At 46.3% G+C, this 11873-nt stretch overlaps 1 protein-coding gene across 1 annotated transcript; it reads left to right on the forward strand.

Annotated features, from left to right (window-relative positions):
• The first annotated feature begins 51 nt into the window (after positions 1 to 51).
• PICK1 (protein interacting with PRKCA 1) lies at positions 52 to 10912 on the forward strand. Its single transcript, XM_030478154.1, has 13 exons — positions 52 to 142; positions 1344 to 1435; positions 2212 to 2323; positions 2638 to 2766; positions 2890 to 2956; positions 4256 to 4345; positions 4763 to 4816; positions 4917 to 4979; positions 5243 to 5376; positions 6163 to 6255; positions 7009 to 7059; positions 8690 to 8834; positions 9098 to 10912. Exons 2-13 carry the CDS (start codon positions 1395 to 1397, stop codon positions 9343 to 9345), a joined length of 1227 nt encoding a protein of 408 aa, XP_030334014.1. The 5' UTR covers positions 52 to 142; positions 1344 to 1394; the 3' UTR covers positions 9346 to 10912.
• The last annotated feature ends 961 nt before the right edge of the window (positions 10913 to 11873 follow it).

The raw sequence follows: 11873 nt of genomic DNA on the forward strand, positions 1-11873 counted from the left end.
GGTCTCCGTCGCCATGGCAACGCGGCGTAAGTGGGGGGGCGAGGCTACGCCGGGCGCTTCCGGGCTGGCCCCGGCGGTGACGTGTCGGCGGGCTGACAGCGCCGGGCGGCGGGTGGCGGCGGGGGCCGCGCGGCCACTTCTGGTGAGCACGGGGATCCCCCTCTTCCCCTCACAAACACCCGTGTCGCGGCCGGGCCCCGCCGTTGTACCGGCGGCGGTGCCGGCGACCCTCACCCCAGCACCGGGGCCTGCTAGGGCGACACCCCCCTAAACGGCCGCGCAGTGCCCGGTGTACCCCCGCGGTCTGAGGCATCGGGCCTCCGGGAGACCCCGCTGCCGTCCGCCGGCCCGGCCCTGCCCTGCCCTGCCCTACCCTACCCGGTGAGAGGTGCGAGGCCGCTGGCAGGAGGGGTGCGGTGTGGCGGGAGATGCCGGTGAAGCCCTCGGCCGTTGGCGGCCAGTGGGGTTGGATGTGGTGGTGACCGCCTGTGGGGGCCGCCGCAGCGGTGTGGGGCAGTGGTGTGGGGCAGTGGTGGTGCCGAAGGATGAGCGGAACCGAAACGTGGCTGATAATCACTGCCCAAATTAGATAGAAAATGAAATGAGGGCGTGCGCATGGGGATATAGAGCCATAGAATCTCAGACTGGTTTGGGTTGGAAGGGACTTTAAAGCTCATCCAGTTCCAACCCCCTGCCACAGGCAGGGACACCTTCCACTAGCCCAGGTTGCTCCAAGCCCATTCATCTTTGCTCATTGGCACCAGCATCCCGCTCACGCTACTAAAAAGCCCACGAGGGAAACTTGTCTCCGTAACGGTGCTGCTAAGGCGTGCAGATGTACCCCTCTGAATGGGCTGGCAGATGGGTTTTAAGCACAGCCACTTGCACGTGAGGCTTTTTGTGAAAACAACTTGGGTAAAGCTTTGTGTAGCCTCCCAAGATAGGAGGAGAACGTCAAAAAGTGGCGTAACTTGCTTTGAAGTCAAGAACAAAATGGAGTCATGTAACGATGAAGGGGATAAAATCTTTAGCATCTCTGGTGCAGGTAGAGCACGTGGAGAAGCAGCTTCCAGAAAGGACCACATTTTGTCCTGTCCTTTGGAAACACTGCACGTTTGTGGGTTTTGAACCAGGCATCATTCAAACTCAAGGACTTTCTCCTGTCTCATTCAGAGCAGAGAATCAGAGACACTTGATGTGTTTTTCATCTTTGGTACAAGAACAGAGACCATCATGTAACATCGAAAAAAAACAAGGGGACTGACAAGGGTGATGGTTGATTCTCTGCAGTTTTCTGTCGAGATCACTGGTTTATTGGGGTTTATTCTGTTCTTTCTTCCCAGGGAGTTTGGAATAAGCACTTTCAGACAAAGAGGCTCTGCTTAACCGAAACAATGTTTGCAGATTTGGACTACGATATTGAGGAAGATAAGCTGTGAGTATTTTGCTTGTCTTTCCCTGTTTTTTGCTAACAGTAGAAATAGTCTTTGCAGCCAAGACCTAAGGGGAGTGGATAAATTTACCTGCTCGTGGTGCTGTGTTCTGGAGAGTCAGACTTGCTGTTCAGTCCTGATTCCTTGCTGCTTCTGGGGACTGGGAGTGGGCATTGCTGTGCTGCTGAGCAAAGGAGAACGCGTTCTGTTGCTCTGGGGTGACTATTCTGCAATTCTGATTGCAAAGCAGTGCTGAAAAACCTGCTGTAAATTAGTGACCTTAGCCAGAGGAAAAAATATTTATAATGGAGGTTAGGAGGCAAGAAGAAGTGGACAGAAACTTGGGACTTCTTAGGTCTGTAAGGACAACACCACTGGCATTCCCTGAGCAAGTAAAAGGTTTGGTGAGATTAGCAATGAATTTAATGTGGAGCACTTGTCTTGCATCTCATTTATGCTGTGCAACTTTTCTTCTCACTCCAGCACTAGGAGCAGATGAAACACTCTCTAAAGCATGATAGTGTTTCCTCAATGCCCAGTGATAGATGAGGTGTTTCTCCACCTCTAATCCTTTCATGCAATCTTAAAAAAGGTAGCCCAGAAGGTCTTTCTGCTGACCCGTGCTGATAGACTTTATGGCAGAGATAATGTGATGAACTCAGATGTGCAGCACCTGTTATGTTTTCAGTTGGTATCAACGCAGATACTAGAGCTGTTTCAGACACATGCAGCTCTGCCTACCGTGTTCAGTTATTCATTTCCCCCTCTCTCATTACAGGGGGATCCCCACTGTACCTGGGACAGTGACCCTGAAGAAGGACTCTCAGAACCTGATTGGGATCAGCATTGGGGGAGGAGCACAGTACTGCCCCTGTCTCTACATTGTCCAGGTGGGCACTCAGGAAGTAAGAATAAACCATCTTTGTAAAACAGTTTCCATCTCAGAGATGGAAAGCATGGAGAGTCCCATGCTATTTGTTTTTCTCAAAGTGGGAGACATCATCTCACTTTTCCAGTGGATAAGATTTCCTAACACCTAATGGGTGTGTAAGAATTAAAGACTTTTGAAATTATCCTTCTCCTTGGAGAGCATGTTAGAATTCACAGGGGAACAGTGTGACTGGGTTTTTGTTCATTAGCCCTGCATTCACCTTCCTCTTCCTCCTGATTCCAGACTACCTGTGCTCTTTCTCTTCTCCATCAGGTATTTGATAACACTCCAGCAGCCTTAGATGGCACTGTAGCAGCTGGTGATGAAATCACGGGAGTGAATGGGAAGTCTGTCAAAGGGAAAACCAAGGTGGAGGTGGCCAAGATGATACAGATGGTAAAGGTGAGAGGTAGGAGGGGGCCAATGGAGCTTCTGGGTCATAGTTTACAGTTTATTGTCCATTGGTAAAGGAATCCACTGCTGCTTGCTTCCAGCACAGCAGTTTTGGATTTTCTCTTTCTACAGGGAGAAGTGACAATACACTACAACAAACTTCAGGCCGACCCAAAGCAGGGCAAGTCTTTGGATATTGGTAAGACTGGTTTCTTTCTCCCTAGAGTGTTAAAATGACATGGAGGGGTGCAAAACTGGTCCAAGCTAAAACCGAAGTAAAACTTTGCTTCTGTTCTTCCTCTTAAATCAGTCATTTTCAAGTGGATGCTGCCAAAGAGAATTACAGGTTCAAAAAAAATCCTTGCCTCACTTCTTGAAACAGTCTTGAAAGTTGAGGTGTGACTTATTGCAGGAGGCTTGTTTCTTTGTGTTTAGCATGGATGATGAAACTCAACCAGATAGTAATTTTATTTATTTTTAATACCTGTAAGTTATGCTGACCTATTGAGGGTTTCAGCTGTACACAGAAATGTGTCTATCAAAAAGTACTGGTTGCAGTTTCTCAGCTTGGAGGATAGTGATGAAATCCCTATCTGCACTGAGTTTTGTACAACCATAAACTTTATAGGAGATGGGAGAGGCTTATTTCTAAAACAAAGTGTGTATTTTGAACTAAGCCTACATAGCTGTCTTCTTTACATGGTCTGCCTTGCTTTCCTAAAAAAAAATGTGTCTATTCTTTTTGCTTTCATTTATTTTTATGGTGATTAAGGTGCTAATGAATTGCAGGGGTTCAGGAAAATCAGGAGTGAGATGGATTTCTGGGGAAACAGAAGTATGGTGAAAACATGGTGTTTTCCAGAGATGCTGGACACTGGGGCTTCAGCTGAGCTCTTGGGAGCTGCAGGCACTTGGCACCCCTGCAAGTTTGCCTCTAAATAAGTGTAGCTCGGTCATCTGATTCTGAAGAGGTCGTGACTGTCTCTAGTAATTTGCAGGGTATAACCACTCAGGACAGAAATTCATTCCATCAGGGAGTGACAAAAGGGTTTAACTAAGATCCAAAAGATGAAGGCAAACAAAGGAATAACTTTGATTGTTAAATTCTATTTGTCTTGCTTTCAGCCTTGTCTCCTGACTTCTGTTAAAGTAAAACAGCAAGTAGCATAAGCAGTTTAGTTTCAAGTATTATGATAGGTAGTTTATAACACAGTTATTGACTGGAACAGTCTTCCAAAAGAAGTGCTGGAGCTCTACTGATTGGAGTATATAGGATGTGAGAGCAGAACAGGTAGGCAAAATAGAAGATGTGCTATGCACAGCTGCATTGAACATCTAGTTTCTATGTTGGTGGTTCGGGTTTTTTTTCTTGCTCCCTCAATAGTGAGTTAAGTTCAGTTTATTCAATGCCTGAGAAACCAGTGATGTGTTCTAGTGAACTTTTCATGCCCATGGAAATGACCCTGATCCTGGTTTGCAACTCTCTTTTGGCCTTTAGTATTGAAGAAGGTAAAGCACCGACTGGTAGAGAACATGAGCTCAGGGACAGCGGATGCCCTGGGCTTAAGCCGAGCCATCCTTTGCAATGGTAAGGATTGTCCAGGAGGACATTTTCTTAAGGGAACACTTACCCTCCTGTGCTTACCTACTCTTTATTGTTACTTGCATGGTCCACATTATTCCTTCATAATTCTTCCCTTCTGCTCTGGCTCACTGTTGTGATTGCCTCTGCCCATCCTGAGTGATATATCCTGTCATTGGGGCCATTAATTGGGTCAAATTAATTTAAAGTGGGGAACCACTTAGTGATTGCCAATAGGCAATGACCCCACACTGTAAAATAAGTTTGCAGTTGTTTTAAAAGCTTCCCGTGCTGGGCCAGGGAACAGGCATTAAAAGGTGAGGGAAATTTGAACCAGAGGCATGAAACTGTTTTTCCAGTTGATTGGATCTTAACCATGTAATGGATTTGACTGTTCTAATTCTGTGTTCTGATTCCATTTAGATGGACTAGTGAAGAGGTTAGAGGAGCTGGAGAGGACTGCAGAGTTGTACAAAGGTAAACTGCATCTTCCATCAGACACCAGATGGGAGAGAGGGAAGCCTCCATTATGTTGCAGTGAAATGACTTAAATGTTTTTTTCTGGCTTCCATCACAGGCTTGACAGAGCACACCAAGAGTCTTCTCAGGGCTTTCTTTGAACTATCCCAGACACACAGAGGTAAACAATCTTGAGTGAAAGGAGCAGAAATTTTTGACTCTAGTTTCAGGAGTTTTAGTCAGTACTTAGATGTATGATTCCCTCACTCAAAGTAAACCAAGTGTTGTGGAAATGAGCTGGGAAGGGCTGCTCTCTTGGCATTGGCAGTCTTCCACATGCGACATGGAAATAATGCCCTGCCAGCCTCTGGTCTTTAGGAGGCAAGATTCTTCTCCAGGGTCAGCCTCTTCTTTCATGTGTTTCTATTTCTTACTCTCATCCAGCGTTTGGAGACGTTTTCTCTGTCATTGGTGTACGGGAGCCACAACCAGCTGCCAGTGAAGCCTTTGTGAAATTTGCTGATGCCCATCGCAACATTGAGAAGTTTGGGATTCACCTTCTGAAAACAATTAAGCCGGTAAAGAATTTAATTATAGGAGTACAAGGTCTGGAGAAGAAGGGAATCTAGAAAGACAGAAGCTTGTCTTTGAAGGTGTGGTCTTAAGATCATTCATCAAGGGAAAAGCTGTCTTTGCTTTCCTTCAAGGAACTCTCTTCATAAAGAACCTAAGAGGTAGTGTAGTGAATATATCAATCTTGTCCCTTTGACTTTTGCACATGAGTACATTCCTCTCCTTTTCTTTTGAGGATGAGGGGACAGTTTGATCAGTGTAGTCTCTAGAGCCCTTTCCCTGATGTTGGTACCCATACTTAAAAGATGTCACTAAATTTAAAAGAGTTTAGATAAGCAGCCCAGGAACAACTTAAGGATTTCAATCAGTGTATTTGAATGAGAGTCTCCAGAGGATCTGTCCACTTATTTTAGCAAAGAGAGGATTAGATGTTGATTTGGGCACCACTTTCAGTGGCGTGTTGGATGGACAGCACTGGGTAGTGGGCCTTTGAATCAGGGAGGGTGGTTTCCATGACCAGTTGAAACAAGGTGGGCTGAAAGAAGGTGAATTCAGGCTGGAAGTGAGGCATGCATTTCTGAGACTTGAACTACTTGCCAGTGACAGTAGTGGATGCTCTAACTATGACAATTCTGAGTCAAGATCAAACATTTTCTTTCGGATGTGCTCTAGATCAAAAAAGAGTTAACTTGAGGCAGTCTCATGACCCGTGCTGATTAGAAGGCTGCACTTGATGAAATGTAGTCATGCTTTTTGGTCATACATTCAGCAACAGGATGTTTCCCTTGCAGATGCTTACTGACTTGAATACGTATCTGAATAAAGCCATTCCTGACACAAGGCTGACTATCAAAAAATACCTGGATGTCAAGTTTGAATATTTGGTGAGCCACTTGCTTGCTTTTTTCAATGCTGGTTGAAATTAAATTTCTTAGAATCATAGCCTGACCTCTTGAACTCCCCAGAATAGCTCTCCAGTCTGCATTTTTCAGGTAGTTTTGGATTGTTTTTCTTTAGCCAAAGTAAGCAACTGTCAAGGCATATTTGCTTTCATTTGGACTATGCCTTTTATTTTTCCTCTTCTGTTCCACTCACCCTTGTTTTCTGCACCCAAAAAGCATGGGGTTGTTAAGTGCATCTGTTCTATTACTGTAGGAATCTATTTTCTCTTACCAGTTGAGAGAAGTGTTTGGAGCTGCAGCCCTAAGGCAAGTGAATATGGCAGCATCTCTTCCTGCATCAATCCTTCCCACAATGCGTCTTTTTTTCTTTTTCCCTCCTTATTTATTCCCTCGTCATACTTTTCTGGTATTGTGTTTTCCCAAACAGTAGATGAACGCAGGATTTTTCTCTTACTAGGTTATACTTATCTAAAATATTTGCTCCTCTAATACAAATATTAAGCACCTTCTCTCTCTCCCACCTTTTTCTCTCCTCATCTTCCTCTAAATAGATTTTCTTTCCACCGGGGATGTTTAATATATTCTGGTCCCACTGTGCTTTCCCCAGTATCCCTAGCTGTAGCATTGAAGAAAGGCTTGAAATGGTACAACCCTTTGGCTATGGGTGATGATGAAATCGCTTCTAATTCTTAATATTTCCTTCTATTTTTGTTACTTATTTTAAATTCTGCGAAGTCTTACTGCCTGAAAGTCAAAGAGATGGATGATGAAGAGTACAGCTGCATTGTGAGTATCATCACTGTGACAATGACAACTGCATACTCTTTTCTGCAGCTTCTCTATACACACTGCCCTGTAATTGCAGAATCGCTCCTGTGCCTGTCTGCATGAAACTAGTGAATGCATCCTAAGAATTACATACATTTGTTCTTCATGCATTAGAAACTGGAGATCCTTAAATACTACCTGGGAAACACTGTCATGAATCACTAGTGCTGTGGAATAGTGGAGGGACCAGACATCTTCTCTGCAGCTTGTTTGCTCAGTGGTTGCCTGTCTCAGTGTTTAAGTAATATTAGCTTATGTAAGGAGGATTAAGGTGTTATCTTCACAGATTCCATTTGTGTGTAGTGTACAGCTTATCATTAATTCTGGACCTGTTTCTGAGAAATGGAGGTTGAGGTCTTCACAGCAAAATGCATGTGAATATTGCATTTGTAGTTGAAGAAAATTGATTAAGGGATCTCTCTTAACAATAGGGCATTTAGGGGTTGATGATTGTAATCCTTAACAGCTCTGTTTAAGATAGCTAACGGTATCCCCTACATGCAGGGGGTTTGGAACTACATGATCTTAGGGTCCTTTCCAACCCTAACATTCTGTGATTCTGTGATTCTATGATTCTATGTCTAGTTACCCTGCATAAAAGTAAGATCTTGTTTTATCCTAGGTATTGATCTCAGAGCAGGGATTTGATTGTTTGAAATGCCTAGTTCCCTGTGCCAGGGAGGAATAAAATTTTCCTAAGATAACATTTAATTATATCTTTCCTTGTAAATGGGAAGGAAAGAATCCCTGCCTTGCCCAGCAGAGTAACATCTTTGGGTTTTGGAGCATGCAGCGTGCATTACCAAGCCACAGTCTGTAACATGTGTTTTTATGTAGTTATGTTTACTGGTGCAAGAGAAGAATGCTGTTCCGATGACAGACCTAACCTCTTTCTCAAAACTATTTTGCAGGACAATGTATCAGTCCATCCCTACTGTTTTCTAGTGTTGTGTCTGGATGGTTGTAGATACCATAGGGTTCTTTGTGTAGATGTATAATATGTTACACAATCCGTATTGAATCATAGAATACTTTGGGTTGGAAGGAACCTTCAAAGGTCATCTAGTCCAACTCCTCTGCACTGAGCAGTGGAAGCTTGCAGAGGAGGGCAGAATTTTATGTCTGATATCAATTAATATATCCCTCAGCTCTTAAACTCTTTTGTTCACAGTGCTTGTCTTAATAGTTCAGATAAGAAGCCATGCCACTTCTCCAGGCTGGGTTGAAAGGTGTTGGTCTTTTTAGCTTTGCGTAGTAGTGATACTTTTCTTTACCATAGTTGGTGTGTATTTGGCCTTCAAAATGGCCCTACTGACTGCCAGATGTTGATGTGGCTCAGTGTTTCTCATGTTTTGTGCTTCCCGACTGCAGTTGCAGTCAGCCTGAGAGGGCTGTAATAACCCAAAGTCATTGTGAGTCCTCAGGGGCCAACAAACTGCGCATACAAGGCATCCCTGCCCTCCCTGCCCATAGCAGGGGGGTTGGAACTAGATGATCTTTAAAGTCCCTTCCAACCCAAACCATTCTATGATTTTATGATACAAGCACTGTTGTGGGAGTCTTTAAAATGGTGCTGTGGTTTTGGCAGGCTCTGGGTGAACCCCTCTACCGGGTCAGCACTGGGAACTATGAATACCGCCTTATCCTGCGCTGCCGGCAGGAAGCTCGCACGCGCTTTGCCAAGATGAGGAAGGATGTGCTAGAGAAAATAGAGCTCCTGGACCAGAAACATGGTGAGTATCACTGCTGTGTCCACCCCCTGAAGGGGTCAGGCAGACGTGGCTTTGGCCTTCATGCCTCTCCTTCATCTGAGCTCGGAAGTCTTTACTGAAGAACCCTTTTGTGGCTGTGCCTGAGACATCCGCCCTCAGGGGACAAAAGGGATTAATGCGTAGGAGACGGTATCTAATGCTGTGAGGGAGGCTTGATCACAGCCTTCTCTCTGTCTGGGAAAGGGGTTTTCACCTGACTTTTTCCCAACATGTCACCACTACAGTGCAGGACATCGTGTTCCAGCTCCAGCGTTTTGTCTCCACGATGTCCAAGTACTATGACGACTGCTATGCCGTGCTCCGAGATGCAGATGTCTTTCCCATTGAAGTGGACCTTGCCCGCACTACTCTCAACTACGGGCAGAAGGACACATACACAGACGGTACAGAAGAAGAAGAAGGAGGAGAAAGTGAGAGAGAGGGTAGCAGGAAGGAACACGCAAATGGTGAAAAGCTCATTGATGATGCCTGAGTGGCCAGAGGAAAGACTTTGCAGACTGTTATAAACGTCTGTTTCACATAGCGATTCATCCTCTGTGATTTCTGTGTATGTCCAGCCTGGGATTCTTCCTCTGCTTTGGGTGGGGGTAGCTGGTTGGACTGGGACCAACCTCTGCTTTCTCCTCTCTTCCCTTGCTTGTTTGCCTGGATATTCCTTTTCCCCTAGAGATTTCTGCTGCCCAACTTGGATACTGAGGTGTGGGGAGGAATATCCCCTCCTGCACTGCCATGTGACTGTGTGCAGGCAGGACACTGCCGAGCGTATAGGGCAGCAGCCACTCCCCTCTGGCACATGGAGGCCACTTAAACATCTGGAGATGGTTACGAATGGCATGAAGAGCCCCCTTCTGTTCTCCCCTTGTGATAGGGGAAAGTGTTGGCACCAGCATTGTTTTCTTCATCGCACTGCTTACTGTCTCCAAGCATCCCATTCGCTGGCCTGTTTTAAGCTACTTCTGTCTCTTCCGTCCATCCCCATGGGCTGCAGGACTGATTTCTGTAGGATGATCACTGTTTTTAAGATATAGGAGGAAGTCCAAACTGATGCCTAGAAGTGGTGGTGGTACATGTGATCAGATCACCCTCCATCCACGGGGCTGGGGGAAGCCCTCGGAGCAGGGGCTGATGGAAGTAGCTGTCTGGTATGTGGAGCTGCAGATGTAGAAATGTCTTCCCCTGGCTTCCAACCTCTTCAAAGTCACTGAGCTCCTGCACTGCTGGCACTGTCTGCATGCTCCATAGCTACACCCCAGGGCTAGAATCCTGTAGGATGTGACTCTGCCCTTCCCTATGGGAAGGAGGGACCTGGCTCAGGAAGGAGCCCCCTTAGTCAGCAGAGATGCTGAGGTGAGCGTGCTTGGCTGTGGCAGACAGGTTCCTGGGAGTAACAGCAAAGCTGCACTCATTTCCTTTCCATCGTTCTCCTCTCTTCCATCTCTCCTTCATGATTGTATGGCTCTTCAACTAGAGAGGAGAGACAGGAAGCCTCGTGGAGAGAGGAAGGCATGGCCTGTAGGCAGAAGCTTTGAGATTTTTTAGTGCAAAGCATGAATAGCATGCTGTCCCCTGCTCTCCTCTCTGCACAGCCATTTGTGCTGCCCTGGGCCAGCCAGCAGCAGTGGCTGACATCCCATTCCCCAGCACAAGGGAAAGGGGAAGGAAAACCAAGGTAAGTGAGGCTGCTTCTTTCCTCCTTCCTTTTCTCTTCTCCTCCCTCTGTCCCTGTGGGCCGATCCCAGATGCAGATGGCACTTTTGGCAGACAGCACAACTGCCAGGAGCAGTGTGCTTCTCAGAGGCAAGGGTTTTGACTTCTCCGTCATTACATTCTACAGGTAGTGAGAGAAGTTATTCGAGGGCATTAATTTATGATCGAGATGTTTGTTTTTCTTTGTTTTTTCTCTTTGATTTGTCTTTGGAGCTTCATCATCTCTGTGAGTGCCTGGAAGAAAGCCATCCATGGTTAAGCTGCTCTGGAAGATTTAAATGGACTCTGTTGTACTGACTGTTGTCTCTAATAAAGAAAAATGTGACATTTCATTTCCTGTCCTTCGTGGGTTTTCTTTAGAGGTTTATTTGCTCATCCTCTATTGGTTTTAATCTTAAAATATAGTGATGAGAAGATGGGTGTCATGTGCTGGCCATTTTTTTTCTTGCTCATAACGGTGGATAACCTCTGTGCCAAACTCTGCTGGTCACTGCAGTACATGTTTCCAGAGGAGAAGGCTTATAAATGCTGTAGCAAGGCCAGTCCTCCATGTAAGGCCAGCTGCTTTCCATCGTGGCTTCCCAGGGGAGCACCAGCCTCGTAATGCCACCGGTTGCCTCAGTTGTGCCCAGTGGCATCCTTGCACCCCTCCAGGGCCAGCTTCTCCACACAGCTCAGCTGTTACAGCACAAGCTTGAGCTGATGCTTAAGATCCTGATCCTCTTTCAGAGCTGTTTGGTGTGCCATAATACGGAGCGGTTCAGAGGGACAGAGAAAACGCTTCAGTGGAGCTGGCTTGAAAGCTGACAATGCAAAGTGGAAGGCAGCTAGGCCATATTTTTTGCAACCTGACTGGTGGAAGGAGAGGTCTGGGGATCTTACAGCACTGTCTGTAGCGAGATCTTGTACCCTGAGGGCTTTTATGTGCTTCTGTGAAAAGATTTCAGAGCTGGAGGCTTAGTGGGGGACACTGACTGGCGACAGGGAAGCAGAGGAGACCTCATTCCCATGACCTGCCGGGCAGACAAGGGCCTCAGACCTCTGGGAAGTTGTGAGCTGCTGCCTGGAAAGGGTACTGGTGACCAAGGGAAACCTGGCCTGGGAGACAGGGGTTTGAGGTTGCTGGGAAAGCACTGCAGAGCAATTTGGTTGAGCAGAGAGAGCGATCTTATCTTGTGGGGAGAAGGCAACAAGCTTGTGGAGCAGTGAATGAATGCCTGCAGTGCTCTATCACTCTTGCTACTCCTTCTCTTTCTCCCAGAGCTTTGCAGCTGGGCTTTGCCATGGGGCTTA

Source organism: Strigops habroptila, chromosome 3 (genome assembly GCF_004027225.2).
Source record: "Strigops habroptila isolate Jane chromosome 3, bStrHab1.2.pri, whole genome shotgun sequence".
NCBI classification, from domain to species: domain Eukaryota; kingdom Metazoa; phylum Chordata; class Aves; order Psittaciformes; family Psittacidae; genus Strigops; species Strigops habroptila.